This window comes from Eschscholzia californica, unplaced genomic scaffold (assembly GCF_041429995.1).
Source record: "Eschscholzia californica isolate CP2 unplaced genomic scaffold, dmEscCali1.0.p SCAF_1, whole genome shotgun sequence".
In the NCBI taxonomy this organism is placed as follows: domain Eukaryota; kingdom Viridiplantae; phylum Streptophyta; class Magnoliopsida; order Ranunculales; family Papaveraceae; genus Eschscholzia; species Eschscholzia californica.
The window spans coordinates 41,238,811-41,259,598 of NW_028238198.1; the positions used below are offsets into that span (position 1 = coordinate 41,238,811).

Below are 20,788 nucleotides of genomic sequence, written 5' to 3' on the forward strand. Positions count from 1 at the left end.
GCTAAGGCGTTAGAAGTCATCAGGTGTGTCATATTAGCACCAGACAAAGGTTACTGCATTAACCACATAAATATGACTCCGTATCTCCTCCTTGTATTAATAACCCACAACTGTTTGACAACAATTTCGCATTTTTACCTAATGTATCAGCCACAAGAATCCATTCCCCGTCACAACCAACTCTATAACAAATTAATATGAAGAACGAGAATCTGAAACCGATAAATATGACACAACATACATACTCGGAATAGATAATATACCAAATCGAGAGTTAAATATAAGTTTCTTGATAAGTAAGAACACGACAGAATTGTGTCAATTTGTCAAACCCTAGCTTAGCAGCAGCTGCAATTCTTCGCGATAGTACTTTGTTGGGGAAACCGGAAGGAACAAAATTTTAGGTTCCCTACCGAAGTCTTAGATGTTGCTGGTGCTTCACGATGATTCTGTTCTATTACTTAGCTTGAGAGTCATTCTTATGTTCATTGCAGCTAATTCGGCAGCCAAATACCTAAAAACATAGGGCATCGCCACAGTTTCCATTCCTTTGCTAGTTTCACAAGAATGGCAGGTAACCTTCTTCGGGGTCCTTACTGGGGGCAACTTTCCAATTTTCTGAACCGCTTTTTTCGGCGTTTGGATAGAAGTTGTTGTAAGAAGGCTCCCGCAGAGTGAACAGACATCTGCAATGTGATGATCCGAACACGTATGAAGCCTGTCATGTAATAAATATGCAGCCCCATGTGCAAGCATCGAGTCCCTCTCCATTTCCCCAAATCGAATACCTCCACCACGCTTTCTTCCTTTGATCGGCTGTCTTGTTACTTGATCTACGACTCCAGTGGACCTAACCTGAATAACGTGCCCCACATAAAACAATTAGGTGTGTTGTTGGAGAAATCAGAAAGCTGTTAAAACCCTAGTCTATTATTTGAGATTCTGAGGTTAAGATTCCGTAAGCATTAATATATCAAATTAGTTCAACAAACTCTTTTATACTAAAAGTGGACAACCTCAAATAATAATGTGGATTAAACAGATCCTACTATCAAGGTTCCAAGTGAAAATAGCTGGAGCAGAACTAAATCGAAAGATTTAAAAATGAATTCCCTCTCATGCAACTCCGAAAATGTGTTGAGTAAAATGTAATTCATCAATAAAATTTGAAGGTAGTTGTTTTATGTTTATTCATTTTAATAGACATAGGATTGAAATTAAACTTACCTGGAACTTGTCAGATACCATATGCCGGAGACGCTGATAATAGACAGGCCCGATAAAAATCGCACAAGTAAGCTCTGTCCCAAGAAAACCACTATACAGTACCTCTAAACCATGATAATTGAACCCGTGAGATGCTAACACCGGACCAAGTTCATTGACAAGTGATCTTGCCTCTTCCGCCTCATTCTTTTTCATAGTTGAACTAGCAAATGGGGTCGCGTCAACAAATTTTCCTGCCAGGCTGCCCCCCTGTAGAAAATATGCATTTTTAAATTCTAAAGGAAGTTGCGGAGTTGTCATTAACCTATGCCATGCGCAGTGAAGATGGACAAAAGCAAAACCTCGGATGAATAGCCAAATATAACGTGAACTATGGAAGAACTTCTAAGTAGACATCTAAAATCATAAAAATATCACATGAAGGTAGTAATCTCAAAGTTATACATCTTTAGGTGGAATCAATAATGGTGGTGGCCTGCGGAACACTATTGCACATTGAACCGTGCCTGATCAGTTATGTCTTTCGCATCGAGACATATATTCGAAACACATTCAAAGGTGGAGACTACACTATCAGAAAAGGCAACTCCACAAAAGATAAAGCTGATTCTTTATTTTAAAGGCTTCTTTTTTTCTACTACTTAGATTGAAGTCATCAAATTAAAGAGAAACAGAATCAATGATATACAGATGGCCCTAGTATCGGGAGGACACAATGACCAAGGGATAAAAACAATTAGCCTCTCAAAAAAAAAAAAAAAAAAAAAAAAACAATTAGCCTCAGGAAACCGAAATATCTACAAAAGTAAAATTCCTAGCCCATTGCAACTGCCTGCTCTAATGATAAAGATTGGTTTGAGAATGCAAAATGGTGGTATGCAACTTCACTTCAGTTGTTCATAAAAATCATCTTGTTACGGTATTTCCAGATAGCCCACAAAATAGCGTCTGGGATAAGGTACATAAATGTCTTCCTGTCTTAGGCAGTTGAGACCTTTCCATTGACGGATGCACATAACCGTACATCTGAGAGACATTTATTGAACCCAAAAAGAATTTAAGAAGTCCCAAACACCTCTGGCAGCTGGACAATGAAGGAAAAGTTACAATGCAACTTGAAGCCACAACGGTACGAATAATACCTTCCATCTCTTACTAGTATTAGTAGCTAAGGGATCCCAATTTCATTTTAATTGTCTGAATTTGACTCGCCTGAGTCCGACTTTTTGGAACCTAGCTCGCCTGAGTCAGACTTGTCTGAATTTGAGTCATCTCAGTCTGACTTGTTGTGTCTAGAGGGACTCAAAAACAGCACAAGTCAAGAATTTGAGCGAGTTCTAAAGTCTGAATCGAGTCAATTCTGATCTCGAATTAGATTTCAAATCTGACTTTGGGAAAAATTTGATAGAGATGAAGGGCAGCAACTGTTTAAGGCATACAAGAGACGTCAAAAGAAGGATTGCAAGGCCCAAATTCTAATTTGCCGTGTCTTACATGAATGGCCCACTTAGAACCTTGAATAGTGTGGGCCTGATCCACATGTCTTTGTAGAAATTCTACTAGTTTCTAAGTATTAAATAGGATGGTTAAGTGTCTTTAATGTCTTTTAGTGTCTCATTAATGTCTTTAATGTCTTATAGTGTCTCTTTAATGTGTTTAATGTCTTATAATGTCTAATGTCTCATTAACGTCTTAAATGTCCTTTATAATGTCTTTTAGTCCATGTAGTTGGTCTCGGCCGAGAATCGGGTCTCGTCTCGGCCCTCTCCCGATACGAGATTCGGTCGATATTCCGAGTTAGGGTTTGGCCGAGTTTCTCGGCTATCTCGGCCGAGAAAGACCGAGACCCAATCAACGACTTCTAATTTTTTTGGAAACTTTAAATCCTAATATTATACTACTTATTTTATCGAACAACTAGTCATTATGGAAATTGAAGATGATGACTATAGTACTACTAGTAACTTATTAGTTATTGAATACTTATAAAGTATGAACTTCGTTATTTACTTATTTTATTGAACTACTGAAGTGAACTATAACAGGATTTTGTTTATGATGAAGATTGGAGTAATTTTATGTTTATAGTCCGGAAAATCATGAAGTAATGAAGAGCCAGGGAGTTAAACTTATTACTTAGTAAATATTACTTATGATTAACTATACATGTTGTCTCGACCGAGAATCTCTATCTGTCTCGGCCTTCGGTCGGACCGAGACCGAGCCCGAGATCAACTACATAGCTTTTAGTGTCCTAGGAGTTTAGAAGTTCAAAGCCTAGAAGTAAAGATGTCAAGGGTGGGTTTTATGCCTATATAAGGCCTGTATTTTCCTGCTGTTTGAGGACAGACAAAGATTTTCCAGCAGCTATTCAAGCTATATGTATTTGTGTGATGCAAATATTCCAAAGGTGTGATGCCTATGGGCTCTAGGAGTGATTCCTAGCTTGTATTAGTGTGATGCTAGTGCCTATCTATAATATAATCAAGTTATTTTCTTCTTCAATTCCATTTTCCCATTTCTGTCCTACATCAAAATTGCTCCATCCAAGTATTATAGTCAAAACCAACCTCCAAAACTTCATACTTACAAAATGATTTCTCTTCGGTACATTAACAAGGACGAAACCTAGTTGAATTTAAGGAGTGCATATTGGAATAGGATATCCAAAATTGCACGTTTGATAATGCACCCATAAAGATGTAACACTCAACCATACATCACAGGTCTAAAGTGCGAACCATTTGAAGTACTAATACTCTACCACATTTCACCTTTAAGATACTAGGCAGAACATTTTAGTATGCAAGAAGTGGCAAGTGCTAAGCATAAAGAAAGTGCAGATTGTGACACGTATATATATATATATATATATATATATATATATATATATATATATATATATATATATACATATGTGTGTGTGTTTGTGTGTGTGTGATTAAAGTATTGGATTTTTTTTCGACGCACTGAATAATCTCTCTTCCATTTGTTCAAACAATACCAACAGCTACTGTCACCTCGGAAATGATGTTAAGAAACCAGTAAAAAAGCGCTACAATAATAATAATCTAGCGGTGTCTGTATTAGTGTATTATAATACCTTAGCTGCTACAGATTCCATAAGCATCCCAATTGTCATCCTGGAAGGGAAGGCGTGAGGATTGATGATTAGATCGGGACGCATTCCTGTTACTCCCGAGAATGGCATATCGATGTCAGGCCATAATTGAGAGCAAACACCTTTCTGCCCATGTCTACTGCTAAACTTGTCACCAATTATAGGATTTCTAGGACGTCGAAGACGAATATTCACCTGTTCATGAACACAATTAGAGGAGCGCAAGTCCAACAATGTATGTATGAATACTTAAAATTCCTGAGTCAATTGGTTAGGATAAAGTCTCTCATGCCCTACCCAGAGATGTAAACCTCATACACCAGAAAACACGTATATATATACATATTACTTAAGGTTAACGCATTAAGGAATTTGATTTTGCAAATGGAAAACATTAACTGCAAACTATTCAGACATTTACTCGTTTTACCTTCTGTGGTGGTTTCTTTAAGTTCCCCCCATCAACTGCAACATAATCGACAAAAACATGTTCTGAACCCTTTAACTTAGTTAGTTTTGTTGTGTCGGTTGTTTTATCGTAAACGCTGCAATATGGATCATTTGGTTGTAATATCTGAAATAAACAGTCAAGAGATTAAGACTTTAGAATGACTCTTAATAGTTCAAAAGATGAACGGAAAACGAAATCTAACCTGTCCCACATATGGTAAGCCATCAGAATCAATCCGAGAGTGCGCGGACTTGTCTACATTACTTCTAGAGAATACTTTTTTATCTTGATCTGTTTTTCCATCCTCTTCCAAGTCGATGCATTCTACCTGCATAAAAGAAATCGAAGTGGTCCTTATTTATAAAAACCCAAAAAAGATATACAGCAATAGCTAAGTATTCTTTTTTCCTTTTCAAATTCAAACTTGCAAAATATTGGATAATGGATAAGCCTAATTAACAAGTAAGCACATTTTAAATACTTTCAAGTCATTTACAGCACTCAACTTCTCATATTTTATCTCAGTAGACATTAGCTTATCTTCAACATTCTCACACTCTTGCAAAGGTATGATAAATTGATTATAAAGTGACATCCAAAATCACATCACTTCCGAATCCTTTATGTACCTCAATATACTGCATCTGTTACTAAACCTTCTATATATGATGCATAAATCTAATTCAGCTATATTCAATAGCAACAAAATGGTCTAAAAATGCTCATGTGCGGCTGATTCTTTTGTATTGAGGTATTTGAGATATTCTATTATACAGAATATTAATTTGCGTGTTTGTATGCATCTGCAGTCTGTAGTTCTGTACTAGGGTTGACATGCAACACAACTTCGGCAAAGTTGTCATGGCGGGAGAGAGGTTGCTGTGGCATGTAACAATTTCCATTTCCCTCACTCACCTGTATATGATGTATTTAAAGGACATTTATAACGCAAATGTTAATCAAGTATCTACATATCTAGGATTTAGCATAATTTGTGGGTCAACGAGATCGAGAGTGAAATACCTATACAGCAAAACGTAGAGACTAGAGACAAAACCTTAAAAGGAGAAACTAATAAAGCAAGTGTGGGGTTGATCGTTCTAGTTGGACTTACGCTTAAGTCTCATGGTGCAGCAGACATACTAGTAATACATAGGATTCTCCCTCAAATGTAATTCAATATGGGATTTAGATTGTGAATCATAAGATATTAGAAGCACTGCTTAAGAGGAAACTTTCTACTTGGGTCTGTTTAGTTAATAATTTACGTAATCAAATTATAGATTGAGTTTTTGGCCGAAACCTGATATATCTGCCCATGACACAGCCCACGCTCTACGGAGGACTTGTTCAAGATCATAGCGTCTTCCATGTCATATCTGGAAAAGGAGAGATATAGGGTCTCACAACAGGTACAACATTAGAAGCTAGTTAATATGCTTGCAAAGCTTACCCAGAATAGGCCAACACTGCAACTATTGCATTTGTCCCTGTGGGGAATTCATCGACGCAATATTTCGCATATGAGGCTGTACGAACAATGGGGGTTTGAGGAGTCTGCAAAGATCATTCAGATAGTCTTTCATCAACAAGGGAAAATATGTAGGTACACTGAAAACACATCCTAGAACCAATCAACAGACAACTTCGCTGAGTCAAGTCCACTTAATATTTAAGACTAGTGACTAAATAGTATAAAAAAAACAAAGTTCAGTTGTGACATTTACTACCGAAAGCAAGCTCCGGGCGCATCTCTATAGTTATAACTTATAAATATAATCACATCAAATGTTACATCTGACTCCCAATTTTCAGAACATATGTGATACTAGGCTACCTAACATTAAAGAAAAAAATTAAATTTAAATTGCTAATCAGAAGGCTTTTTTTTCAATGTTCAGTAAGTGCATATGAGATTATGATCTGCATATTCAATATGTTTAGCTCCTCCATTTTTAAAAATTTAGGTATATTTGTGTATGCAAAATTCCGATGAACAATGCGTAGAATCTGCAGGTACGTGGAAAAATGATATTTCTACTTCTCGGATTACTTGAAGCTCAAACAGTTCCTCAAGTCAAAGATGATTAGTTTAAGACTGATGAACCACTACTTGATTCGACTGCATCTTACGAAAATCTCAACTACTTTGTTTTCCCCACATTCATTCTTACATAAGAAACAATACCTGATTGGGCTTTTGAGAAGATCAAAACCTGAAATCTCTATTAAACAGGATTGAGATATTGTGGTTGCTGCCTGGAGTTTGCCCATCCGTATGATATAACATACCCGAGGAACCTGGGTTTAACCCGAGACCAAATGAAGCACACAAGTTCTCCTTGATTCGACTCTTAAAACTGAAGTGCGTGCCTTCGAGGCTCAAGTTTATGCTCTCTAAAGGGTAACAGGCAGTGGAAAATTATTGAAGGAAACTACAGTGACAAAGTGGAAAGCTCAGTGTGGAGGCTCCGAGCTGGTGTTTCTATAGGACCGGGAGATGGTATTACGTATTAAATTTTGCACAGTTTGGTGTTCTATGACAATTTATGTTACTGCTATATTTGCCTTGCCACCTAAGGAAGCAAGTGAGTTCGAATGCTATTGGATGATGGAGGAGTATGACATGGGACCTTGATTTAAGAAGAAACCTAAATTATGGGGAAATATATGATATGGCTACACTTCTGAATATTATTGAGCATACTACCATGACTGAAAATAGGAGGATTTGGAATGCTAATAAGGAGAATGGATTCTCTACAAAATCAATGAAACTCCAGTCCGTAATGGGAATATGAACACATCATTACTATTTACTAGTATAATTCGCAAGGCATGTTAAAAAAGAGTACCTAAAATTGATAACATAAGGAAAAGGAAAAAATTTGTACCAAATAGATGTATAATTTGCAAGGCAGGTAAGGAGACCACCAATAATTTCTAAATATAGCCATTTATTGGAGAATGTAGAACATGCTTATAAAGGCTAGTGGTGCATCGTGGGTTAACCAAAGGAGGTGAAAGGTCCCATGGAGGTACGGCGAAAAGCTACAATCGCGAAGGAGTAAGGGCAATAAACGACTTGGGAATATATTTCAGCCGGGGGGGAATTATTTTCATGGCATCGCAGGATAGGGAGTTCATGACTGATTAGGAGTCAATGCTTATCAAATTGTATCTTGTAGCTAGTTGGGTATAGAGCCCCAAAGCTGTAAATATACCACAAAAAAACTATAATCAGAAGAGTTGCTTACTTGCTTCTGATTATATTTTTTGGCTTGCGCAGATAACCATATTTATTTTGTTAAATCATCAAACACACCTGAAGATGGTACAGCTTCTGATCTGCTCGGTGTTTTATTGCTTGCCCGGAGAAACCCATAGTTTGTTTTGCCATCTACAATTGATAACAGAGTTAAGCTGGCATATAATACAGATACAGTTCTGAGAGAACAGAAAGAAGTAAAGCATGAAGAAGTTTTGAGATAGTTGATGAGAAGATAAAGAACCTGGCACTGATACATATTTCTTGGACTTTGATTATGATCAGACCATGGCGTCAAGTTGGCAACCACACTAAGTATTCCAGTAGGGTGGATCTCTTCATGAGTTGCAGGAAAATTGATTTTCCTTCCCCCTTCTCCACCATCAGCACATCGAATTTCCATATAGACCTGGTCGTTAACATATTTGGAAAAGATACAGTAATTGGTGTGGTGAAAATAGTTTACTGTTTACCACTTCATAGAAGATAGTTGTGATACTTCCAAATTTCTTCAAGAATCACTGACGGTGGTCTACCAAGAACCGCCATAGACAATCTCTATCCTAAGAAGAGAACATAATTCAATCAATCACTTTACCTGCTCAAAAGGGCCAATAAGCTCAATATCCCGATTTTCCTCTGTAGGGACAGAAATATTCCTCACTGGTCGAACAAATCTTGACGGAGATGTGAAAAGATACAACCCTGGATAAGCCCCACCAGTGGAGGACGGCACATATCCGACTTCCAAATCCTCGGGAATCTGGAACATGTTCTATTAGTGAAACTTGAAGTAAACTAAAAAGTAGTTATGTTACTTGAAAGATGTATACCCCAGAACTTGGAGATAGCTTTAACCTCCTAATATGCTCCACCGCTTTTGTAACTATAGTAGAAGGTATAGAACCAACCACACGTCCATCTAGAAGAACGAACAGAACTTCAGGAGGACCAGCTCGGACGAGCCTTGGCAATGACGGGGTCATTCCAACACCGGTCAAAACCCTGACTATATTTAAGCGGATAGTTAAAAAATCTTTGAGTTTTCCTTGCGCATCAAAGTATGTAGTCACTCCTGAGATTTTTTCCACGAAAAAGAAAGAAACTGACATTAGTAACGAAGTACAGTAGGCGTGGTAAGAACATCAGAAATTCGAATGAATCATAACCATGTATAAATTATGAAACTTGTGATGGTATTAGGTCTCACATGTGAGTGGAAACAAGACCAAAATCAGGAGTGAACCTAGAGCAGTGTTTTTACTTTTAGATCAACTATTGTTACACCTCACATAAAAAGCGGGAACCTAGAGCAGTGTTTCTTTAATGTTTTTTGTTCAACAAAGAGCGGTATGTTATATACTTATATTACTTGCACGACTGTGTGTGTACAAATCATCTGCGCATACAAGACATCACATCATACCCAGTTAAGACTTAATTGCTAAGTGCCTGAGAAGAGTATCCTAGCGTCAACACAAGTATCCGACGCAGCCAAAAATCACTGAAAGGGAGCATCTGATTTACATACTACGAAACATGAAACAGATAACACTTTTTCTGATTCTGGTGTACCACATCATAATTCAAATGGGTTAAACACATGTCCTCTATGAATTATGTGGAAAATTGAGACACTGTAAATTCATTCTAAATTCTTCTTCTCTAGTTTTTTTCCACTGAATTTTCAGTGATGTACTTCTCTTAGTTGTACATTCTCCTTCCGTTCAATATTAATTCAAATTTTTGGAAAAAAAATTCACCACATCAAGCTTGAACAGATGAGTTAGTATAATATTTGAAAAAAGAAGTTACATTCGAAGGGGAACAACAAACTTACGACAAGTAGAGGTCATGTGGTTCAATAAACCACATGGTTCTCCATCAGGTGTGTGAACTGGGCAAAGAAACCCCCACGATCTGAAGACAAAAAACAAACAAATTTAACAAAAAAAAAGGGTACGAAGTTTCCTCACACATTCAAAGAAGTTAATATGATAAGAAAGGCATACTCAGGTAGCAACTTCCGAACACTTGTGCTACGCAATCCCGCAAAAGAAGCTCCTCGATGAACAGCTCGAAAATGCGAAATGAAGCGGAGAAAATTGAGTCTCTCTGCTATGATAGTAAAACCACCTCTCTGTAGACAAGAGAATGCTCTATACATTATTCTTTTTGAAATTTTGAGTGAATATATTGAAAAAAGTATATACAAGCGCGTGAAAACAAAAGAAAGAGACTGGTTACATCATCCAAGTCTCCCAGGTAACTACCGTATCTATATAAGATACGTCTTTAACCTCCTTGAGATTCCTAGACTAGAGATACACAACTTCTTAGGTTAATCCAGCTTCTTAGGTTTGCCCAGCTAGGAGCTTCTTCAATGCTAATATGGAAACCCCAATTTCAAGGGTAAAAACAGTAGGGGGCGCACCCATTGACACCAAAAACTTTCTCCAGCACAAATATGGTACCACGCATTTTCCCTTATGTGGATGAGAATTATAGCCTCTAGCCCGTGCTCTCATTTTAGAAGTTCACGTTAGAAGATGTAAAGACACCCTAGTCATAAAATCAAACTATATACCCCTCTATTTTCAGGCAAAGTAATTTATTAGAACTCTAAAATCTGGCAAATAATTAATTGCCACCTATTCAGGGAGTAAATCCAAATTTGCACTACAAATGTTTTTCTTCCCAGTTTGAAGTCTAATCTTACGCCACGTAGAAACCATTTTCTCTCTTTATATATAGACAATAAGCATTCATAGCCAAGGAGTTGAAAATTAATAGTCTTCTCAACAGAACAGAAAGTTCATTCGCTTTAAGTCCAAGAAGAAAAGTAGGTATAGACAATAAGCATTCGTAGCCAAGGAGTTGAAAATTAATAGTCTTCCCAACAGAACAGAAAGTTGATTCGTTTTAAGTCCAAGAAGAAAAATAGGTATAGGCCCAGTGTCTGAATACCTGCTGTAGATCCAAACTTGACTGCGCAACCAGTCTCCCAGTTTTCAACATATTCTCAATAGCCATGCCAACACTTTTGGAAGGATTTTTAGCCAGAATTTTCTTAACATTGGGCACTGCAAACATTTTGAAAAAAGGAATTAACAATGTCAATACTCGATGGAAAGAAATACTGTCCTCGTGCAAAGTTCCATTTTGGTAATAGACAACTATCTAAATTAAGGAGTTTTTATGGTGAAAAGTAGTGCCTAGGTTTGAGTATTAGATGGACACCCCAATACCACCTTGATTTGACCTTGAGGCTAATTATCAACGCAAAGCCCCGCAAGGCTCATACTTATTATCAAAATTGGTAATACAAGATCCAGCAGGAAACTATGTGTATACAATTAGTAAATGAACTACTTCAATAACACCAGGGTCAAGCATATGATCAAGAACAGAAGCAATAATACATTTCAAAGCATTGTAGAAATTACCTGTCATTTCGAACTTGGAGCCTTTTTTCTTTATTTCATCTTGAAGTAATTGCCTTCCTTTGTACAACCACTGTTGCAGTTTTTCCTAACAAACACAATAACAGAAAATGCAAACAGAGATGTAAGGGAATTGCTAAAAAGGCTAAATCTTATTGACATGAAAACAGAAACTTATTCTGAAGAATTTTTATATAAAGCACTACTGCAAAATTGTAATATTGCATCAAAACCAGTCAAATACAGTGTTTAAATTCTTGCAATTTTTTAATTCAGACTCATTGTCCTCTCGGTAACTCTAATCACTCTAAGACATCAAATAAAAGGTTTTTGAATATAACAAACATCAAATATTTCCCGGGCCAATGAGTGCACAAATGTCAGCTACTTGTAGATGCACCACTAGAGACGTGGCATGACAAAACAAGATTTAGGATGATATATCTATTATATAAAGCACAATGGTATTTTTTGAAGTGAACCGTCGATCTATCTCTGAGATATTCGCGTCCGTCTAATTATAATCTGTAGTTTCTTGATCTAATGGTTCAAATTGCTTGAAAATAAGTTATTTTAACTTCCCATCCATGTGTCACATAATTAGATAAGGAGTTACAAACTACCTCTCAACGCCCCCCATTTTCTCTCCATTTATTCTCTACCAAAACCGATTATCTCCCCCACCTTTTTAGATAAGTAGTTAAAAAACTATGCATTAAACTCTCCCCCTCTTCACGTATTTCTCTTTGCTCCAACTAATCTTTTATCATATTTATCGAAAAAATTAAATAATTTGCTATAACCACTTCTGAAAATAACTACTCCTACTCTCTCACTATATATTTTAAAACAATGTCAAAGTACATTGAATGGAATTTGTTTATTTTTTGTGGAGCTTCAACTTTTCCCAAACCACCATCTCCATGGAGCTTGAATATTCTTTCTCAAATCCAACACCAAGACTAAAACCATGAATCAAATATTCTTATGCCTAAGAAGTCTGGCTCGGCTAACTCGGCCAAGTCATCTCGACTTCCAGATTCCATCTAAAATCAGGTGGAAAATCTGTCCACTTCCAAGAATCCGAATCCAATCAATGCATATCTTATTTAATATTTACATGCTATTTTTTGAAATACCAAGAGTCATTTAACAATTTAGCAAGTTTCCATTTAGTAAATACACACTAAAAACTTTTACAAAATTCTAGTATTAGTCTTTGGAGATATCAAAAGGTATTCAGAATTACCAAAAAACTTCTTAGAAAGTTAAAAAATACAAGGTTCCAAGGTTGTAAATATCAAGAGTCATCTGACAAATCAAAGAATTTCAAATTAATAAATACACAAAACAAAATTTGAAAAAGTTCTAGTATTAGTTTTGAGAGATACCGTTTGAGAAATACCGAGAGAGTTTTTAGTTTATTGTATTTATAGCTTCTGGCCTCTCAAGGATTGCAAAGTATAGAAATCAGGAGAAGCAGAAGAAATTACAGTAAGGAATCTATACCAGAGGCTTACTAGCAGTGAGGAGGAAATTCAGCAGCAAACATACAAGATGTATTGGAGTAAGAACATCCCCATCAGAGTAAGTATCACCGTTTGGGCAGCATGTTCACAGAAACTCCGAACGATTGAACTAAAAAGGAGGGGATTCCAGTTCGCAAACCGTTGTATCATGTGTAAAGCAGAGTCTACAAACCATTTGTTCTTACATTGCACAGTAGCTTCAAATATTTGGAATTATTTCCTGAAGGCTGCAAACATCTCATGGTGCCAACCAAGGAACATCCAAGATGCCATGGGACAATGGGATCACATCAGGAAGAAGAAGAGAAAGAAACATGTGTGGAACATGATTCCAGCGGCCATAGTATGGTGTATGTGAAAAGAGAGGAACAATAAAATATTAAAATGTAAGCAATGACTCAAGAGTTTCTGAAACCATAAGGAAGAGTAATGGGGATAGGGGATCCCCTTGCCTTATCCCTCTATGGGACCCGGTGGTGGAGAAGGTTAACAGAAAATTATCTTCTTGGAAGGCAAAAACTCTATCAAGAGGGGGTAAATTAACAATCATAAGGTCGGTTCTTTCAGCTCTTCCACTATATTTCCGGTCCTTGTTCAACATGCCAAGCTCAGTACTAAAAGAAATCGATAGGAAAATGTGCGAGTTCCTTTGGAACGATAAAGATGACACTAAGAGAATACACCGGGTCGCTTGGGAATTCATATGTAGAGAACTTGAGGAAGGTGGTTTGGGCATTAAGAACCTCAAGGCCATGAACAATGCCATGCTGTCTAAATGGCTTTGGAGACTAGCTATGGAGAAAACTTCCTTGTGGAGAAATATAATAGTAGAAAAGTACGGTGAACTTCAAGGTGGTTGGTGCTAGAAGCCTACTAAAGTAGCTTATGGATGTGGAGTATGGAAATGTATAGCTGCGAAAGCAAAAGATTTTGAGAGAATTACAAAATGGAAACTTGGAAACGGCCATTACATTAGCTTTTGGAATGACATTTGGTGTCATCAATTACCTCTAAAAGATAAATTTCCAGCAATCTTCTACATTGCAACTTCCAAAGAGGCATTAGAAAACAGTTCATATAACTGGCAATTCCAAGCATGAGAGATCAGAGTTGGGAGGAATTTAAAAGATTGGGAGATACCAATTTACTCTAATCTTTTGGAACTGCTAGAGCAGTTCAAACCAACTCAAGGTATTGAAGACTCAAGAATCTGGATCTCAGATGATAAGGATAGATTGTCAGTGAAACACTGTTACTCGAGGCTGAGAAACCAGGGGGAACAAGGAAACTGTAATTTTGAGTTCAAGTGCTTATGGTCGAATAAAATTCCCCCAAGAGTAAGCTTTGTTATTTGGGTGGCAGTTCTGTGTAAGCTTCCAACAATAGACAACCTCCAGAGGCGTGGGATGCAAATGCCAAACCGATGTGCTCGATGTAACCAAAGTGGTGAGTCGATAGATCACCTTCTCATTCACTGTAAGGAGGCTCGAAAATTGTGGAACTACTTCATCCTTACCGCTCGCAATCAATGGAGCAAGGAATGAAATTTCGAAAAATTTCGGTCGACATGACCGAAATATTTCGGTTTTTCAACCAACCGAAGTAAAAACACACATACATGATTTTCGTGTAAAATTTCGTCCAAAAAATCGAGATTTCGACCGAAAGCTATGGAAATTTCGAAATAGTTCAGAGATTTTGAAAGATTAAAGAAAAACCTGGTTAATTCATCGTTTTTTTCTTGTTTTCTTCATCGTATGCTCTTGATTTCTTCTTCTTATCTTCTTGATTTCTAGGATTTCATATTTTAAGGTGATTTTAGAGGTGAAGAAGAAGAAAATTGGATTAGGGTTTCAGATGGGGAAGAAAGGGTTACGGCTGGCTGCTGAAGAAGAAAAGGATTAGGGTTTAAAAATTATTATAAGTCTAAAAGCCCCTCTAGAAACTGTTCTTGGCACCCACTTTCTCACTGTCCCTAAGCCATCGAGGGTGCCTGTAACACTTTGTACGGGTGCTTTAGAAATTTAATACTAATTATTATTTAACCCCTGAAAAAATTCTGACGTGAATATAACCCCTCCAATTGACAGAATGGTTAAACTTTAAGAACATTTACCCCCTAAACTAACTATTTCTGGGTTATTAGGGGTGAATAAGTGATATTAGCCCTCTAACTTCTATTTTATTGCATATTAGGCCTCCAAGATACCAACCTTTCATGCTAAACAAACTTTAATAAGGATAACAAAATTTCGACAGATTTGCAAGATTTCCACACAGACCGAAACGTTTCCACGAAACGTTTCCACTTTTGGACCGACCGAAATTTCCACCGAAACCGAAGTTTCATTCCTTGCAATGGAGTATTTCAAAATCGGTTTCTCAAGTCATAGAGCAATGGAGGAAAATTCCAATCAAGAGATCTAAGAAGGATCTTTGGAACTTAATCCCGTGTGCTATTTGTTGGTCCATTTGGAAAGCAAGGAATGATGGAATTTTCAAGGACTCATTTATCAGCTTTAACTTAGAGGTGGAAGACATCCTAGGCTTGTTGTTTCATTGGAGTAGAAATATAGGGTGGGCTAAGGACTTGTCTTATTTTGATTTCATTTCGAATTGGGATGATATAATGAAATAACATGTAGCCATTGTAAATCATCCCTATTCTTCTCTTCTTGTTCTCTCTTTTCTCTCAATATTAGTTCAAACTATTAAAAAGAATATATCAAAATTTAAAATGTTCAAAGATAATCAGTTAGTCTGCACCATCAAGGAGGCTGAGGATAAAGGCATGTTTTACCACTGGAGAAGGAGAATGAAATCTGTAATGACAATCTCATTCTATGATTTTGTTTTCAATTGGGAGAACAGCATTATGTAATTCAAGCTAATTCCTCTTGTATCCCCCTAGGGACTCATTTTATTCAATATTAATTCAAATGATTCAAAAGAAAAAGTACTGAATAATAAAATTTAGCAAAAAAGTATATCATTTGTAAAAGAAGTACCTTAAGGTAAAGTGTTATTAAGTGTCCAGGCAGTAAGACTTCGTGATTTTGCAAAGCATCAGTGTTATCAAGCGAAGCAGTCTGGTCTACAAATGCGAATAGCTTCTGCAGCATAAAGCTAAAACACAGTACTTGTAAGCTTTTAGCAGCCAACATGAACATGATGGCAGATTTCGACGATTGAAACTAACGTTTCGAAGTACTACGTTTAATAAAAATCACAATCAATAAAATTCACATCTAGAGTAATCAAGGTGAAGGCAGTAACTAACATGAGCAGATTGAATTTGTCATGGTTGTTCTCAAGATGCACGAGTACGTAATCTTTTAGAATAATTTCTCCCACCTGCAAAGAAATAGTGCAAACCAGAGATGCACAGCATCAGCAAGAAAATAGACCCCTGACACTATAACAGTTCAGTAAAAAATGAAAAGTAAGAGAATTAAATACATATGCATATGCTTCTAGGACTTACAGCAAAATGGCTTTCAGCGTCCAGTCCACCAATTACTGGTTGGAAGTGCTGACCTGAAGAAAATTAAAATGAGTAATGTGTTCAAACCAACAACACTAACACGAGCAAACTTCATCAGTACCTAGATGCTGTAGGCATTGCGATCGAGTAGACATCTCCTTTACTTCATCAAGAATAATCTTAACTCTTTCGCCCACAAGCTGGGTACCAACAACTCCCTCTCGCTGCTTGTGCATCTCATTATAGCAACTTGTCAAGCTTTCATAGATTTCGAGGTCAGTCGTGTCAATGAGGGCCTATGAACAAAGGGTGACTTTATTATTGTGAAGCGTAAACCAATCAATCGTAGTCAAATATATAAGGAAGGAGGCAATACAAGTTAGAAATACAATAAACAGACATGTCTAAAAAAGATCTACAACGCACCTTTAAGACAAGACCCACTGGAAGGAAGAACTCCCTCCCTTCTATCCTGTGAAAGTTTAAGAGTTCAAAGGAGTACTTCAATAGATTCATAATGAGACACTCTAATAAACTAGTGAGACAACAATCCTCACCAGAACCCAAGCCGTGCACTTCCATTTTGAAGGTAATACAATCTAACCGTTAGAGCAGATAGATCATCTCTCACGCATCTGAAAATAAAGCCAAGGGGGAAATTGCCGCAAAGAGCATTTTAATAACAAAGAACACAGATAACTGATCTTCTATTAATTATCAACAATAAAACTTAACGATTTCCAAAACTGATGGATTGAAAGTAGGCACGAAAACCACCTTATGACAACCGCTTTGTCTGAATATCCTTCTCGCTTCTCGCGAAACGAACTTCTCTCGACGTTCATTGGCTGGAAACGAAGTATTCTTTTAGCAACAGGATATTAACAAAGGATAACCAAACTAAGAAGGGCAGGGTTAGTAAGGATGACACTAGGATCTTCACATTTGCTGTATCGAACAACTGAAGGTTATAAAACAAAACATCTGGTTAAGTTTGGGAGGGGTAACTCACGTAGTTCCTTTTCGGCATAATTACAAGTCGAACAAGCCGCTCCAGTCCATTTAATATGAAGTAACTAAGAGAGAGAATAGCCGATTACTCAAAGATCGATTGGAGCCGATGGAATATTAAGTGCTTTATTAAAAATAGTGGACCAATGTATTACTTACCCGCCCATTTCCGTAGCCTCCTCTTTAAAAGAAACTAATGTTCTAGGATCAGCATCTCTCAAGTGACAGAGCTTTGACTACATTATAATAAAGACCATTCATATGATGTATACAATAGACAATAAAGCTGTATATTATGCTGAGATAACGTTATTATAAGAACCAACAGTATCAACCATTTAATTTTCATTTCTACAGAAATCCAATTCCCAGAATCCAATAAAGCTAGTACGAGAAACATAGCAAACATCTCCGTATAAATTTCATTATTTATTTATTTTGAGTCACTAACACTCGAGAATAGCAGCGCTTACCACTACGAGACCTACAAACTACGGTATGAAACTTAACCTGGTAAGCTTGTTTCGCGTAAAATTTACAGAACTGGCATAAAAAGTTTGAGATTTTTAGCTAATATAGCAATTAATAGCAGATAATATTAATGTCAAAATTCGTTAAGTACGAGGCTTAGTGCTTTTACGACCCTAGGCAATCGATGGTTGACTGAGAAATCAAACTATCTTACCACTACAAAGCCAAACATCTTGTCAAGACTGTCATCTGCCTATTCCATATAGACTCTTACTTGAACTAAATTTAGAATGCAATGAAGTCCGGTTCTGAATAATGTTACAAATTGCTAGAGTTCCATCTGCAAACGTCTCAACAAACACCCGTGGAAGATATGATAGTGGGGGGGAGTTAAATGATCTATAAATGGCTACGGGTGAGATTTACCTAGTCTAGTTTACAATTTAGGTATTAAAGTCTCCAAAAATCACAAGGTTATACTCTTATAAATTGGTTTCAACTAAAGAAAACTATAATTTGATTAACCTAAATTGAACTATCTCAAACCTAACAAGTTCAGTTAAAGAAAGGAAACACCAACCTTCAACATTATAGGAAGCTGCCCAAAGTTGAATTTTTCTCTAACAGGTTTCCTATTGCCAATTTGGATATTTACATCAATCAAAAACTTCCCTGAATACGAAAGTCCACCTTGTCGACACTGAGTAGAAAGCATATAAAGAAATCAGAATAGTGTTTAAAACTAGAGAGAGAGAGAGAAAGAAGATGAATCACAAAAAAAAAGGGATGAATATAAACCTCAAAAGGATAAAGTTCATCACTAAGAGCACTATTATGGCGTTGCTTTTGTGGCCGGTATAATTCATGCTTATCAAACCAGAGTGAGTTATAGTTAAGGAAAACAAAAACAATCATGATAAATGAGAAATTATATGTTAGGAGCAAAAACAAGAGAAAATACACTAAAAGAGAAAGAAAGAAAGGATATTTCGAACTTTTTCATCTTCGGAATCACGAACTTCAATTGGTTTAATATGTAAAAGCATCGCTTCTAATCCGAAATCGAGAAAATAATCAAAAGATTCAATATGAGGTTTGAAAAGTTCTCGTAAGTTGTCATAATCAGAACTCTTTATCTTCTCCATTGCCGTCATACCTATTCTTGATTTCTTTCTCTCTCTCTACCACTTCGCCTTTGATTTCAAGTTTTATCAACTGAAAACAAAACCTTGTTCAGGCGTTCAGTTCTCTTCTACTTCAGAACTTCAGGGTTTTATGAGGAAAAATTCGCAGGGTTTTTGTATGTGACATAAACCCTAGTTTCTTTTGAATCGGTCACGACCTATTGCGAGTTGCCTCAGATTTTTACATTCACTTTTGTGGGGCCAAAACACCGTTGTCGCCAACATTATAAAGGCAGCACGACGCATAAATGACTATGAGTTTGTATATCCCAAATACAAATGTCTAACTACTTTTAACAAAAAAAAAAATACAAATGTCTAACTTGTGGTCTTTGGTGCAAGAAGCAACACGGCCTCGCAGAAAGATGTACCCATAACCAATCGGAATTAACATCCCTAGGGATGTCAACGGGGCGGATTTGGGACTGTTCATCCCCTTTTCAACTCCGTCCCGTTAGCAAACGGAGTTTACCATTACCGTCCCAATAATTAATCGGGGTGGATATTCAATTACCATACTCGCGCCCAATTAAAAACTGCTAAACCATTACCGCTCCGTCCCGCCCCGTTTAATATAACATGAGTCGGGTCGGGTTCAAACAAAATATTTGTGTTTTCTTTCACAAGAGTTATTTTAGTTTGAAGTAACATAACAATTGTTAACAAAATTTTATAAGACTTTGAGTGTATCAATCATAAACACTGCAACTACTTAAATAATATAAAAAATAACATAGTTAAATTGATAATATGAGATTAAAGTTTTAGAAACATAACCTTAAATAAAACATATATTTAGTACATATCGTACTAATCGGTTCAGGACGGAATTTACTATCTAATACCAAACCCGCCCCGAACCCGATTATTTTTTAAAATTTCATACCAAACCCAAACTGTTTAATAAACGGGTCGGTAAAAGCCGTTCCATTAGGGGCGGGTTCGGGAACAAAAAATCGTCGGTTGGGACCAAATTGCCACCCCTAAATCCCCAGTTCAATTTTGAAGATTGTGAACAGTGGGGATATCCATTTTAAGAAATAAAAGGCAATCATCTGCAAAGAGAAGGTGGGAAATGATGGATGAAGAATTTGCAAGTTTGAAACCTTGAATCTCTCCTTTAACTTGGGCTTCATGAAGCATTCTAGTGAAAGCTTCCATGCAGATTATAAAGAGGTAAGGGGAAAGAGGGTCTCCCTGCCTAAGACCTCTAGTTGGTTTGAAAGAAGGTCCTGGGATTCCATTGAGTAAAATGGAAGTGGTGGAAGTTGATATGCATTGAGAGATAATATTACAAAAAGAATTGGAGAAGCCCAATTTTGAGAGAATTTTCAGCAGAAAATTCCATTCCACTCTATCAAAAGCCTTACTCATATCCAATTTCAAACCAAGATACTTCTGTTTCCCTTTTAGAGTTTTCATAGAGTGTGCTATCTCTGTAGCTAGAAGGATGTTGTCTGAACCATGTCTGCCAGGGACAAAAGCACTTTGGAAAGGGCTGATAAAGGTATCTAAGAGAGGTTTGAGTCTGTTTGCAATAAGTTTTGAAATGATTTTGTAAGTTGTGTTGCATAAACTTATTGGCCTAAAGTCAGAAGG

At 36.8% G+C, this 20,788-nt stretch overlaps 1 protein-coding gene across 1 annotated transcript; it reads right to left on the reverse strand.

Annotated features, from left to right (window-relative positions):
- Positions 1–73: 73 nt before the first annotated feature.
- NRPA2 (nuclear RNA polymerase A2) lies at positions 74–19,564 on the reverse strand. The gene is made up of 27 exons (XM_086653440.1): positions 18,994–19,564; positions 18,804–18,886; positions 18,586–18,705; positions 17,694–17,770; positions 17,536–17,599; positions 17,301–17,371; positions 17,081–17,158; positions 16,950–16,995; positions 16,645–16,819; positions 16,524–16,576; positions 16,320–16,393; positions 16,048–16,165; positions 11,514–11,598; positions 11,035–11,150; positions 10,080–10,207; positions 9,908–9,987; positions 8,901–9,142; positions 8,666–8,830; positions 8,312–8,476; positions 8,125–8,199; positions 6,253–6,356; positions 6,103–6,178; positions 5,002–5,127; positions 4,779–4,922; positions 4,331–4,543; positions 1,228–1,476; positions 74–855 (listed from the first exon to the last, which is right to left on the reverse strand). Exons 1-27 carry the CDS (start codon positions 19,157–19,159, stop codon positions 439–441), a joined length of 3,510 nt encoding a protein of 1,169 aa, XP_086509566.1. The 5' UTR covers positions 19,160–19,564; the 3' UTR covers positions 74–438.
- Positions 19,565–20,788: the final 1,224 nt, after the last annotated feature.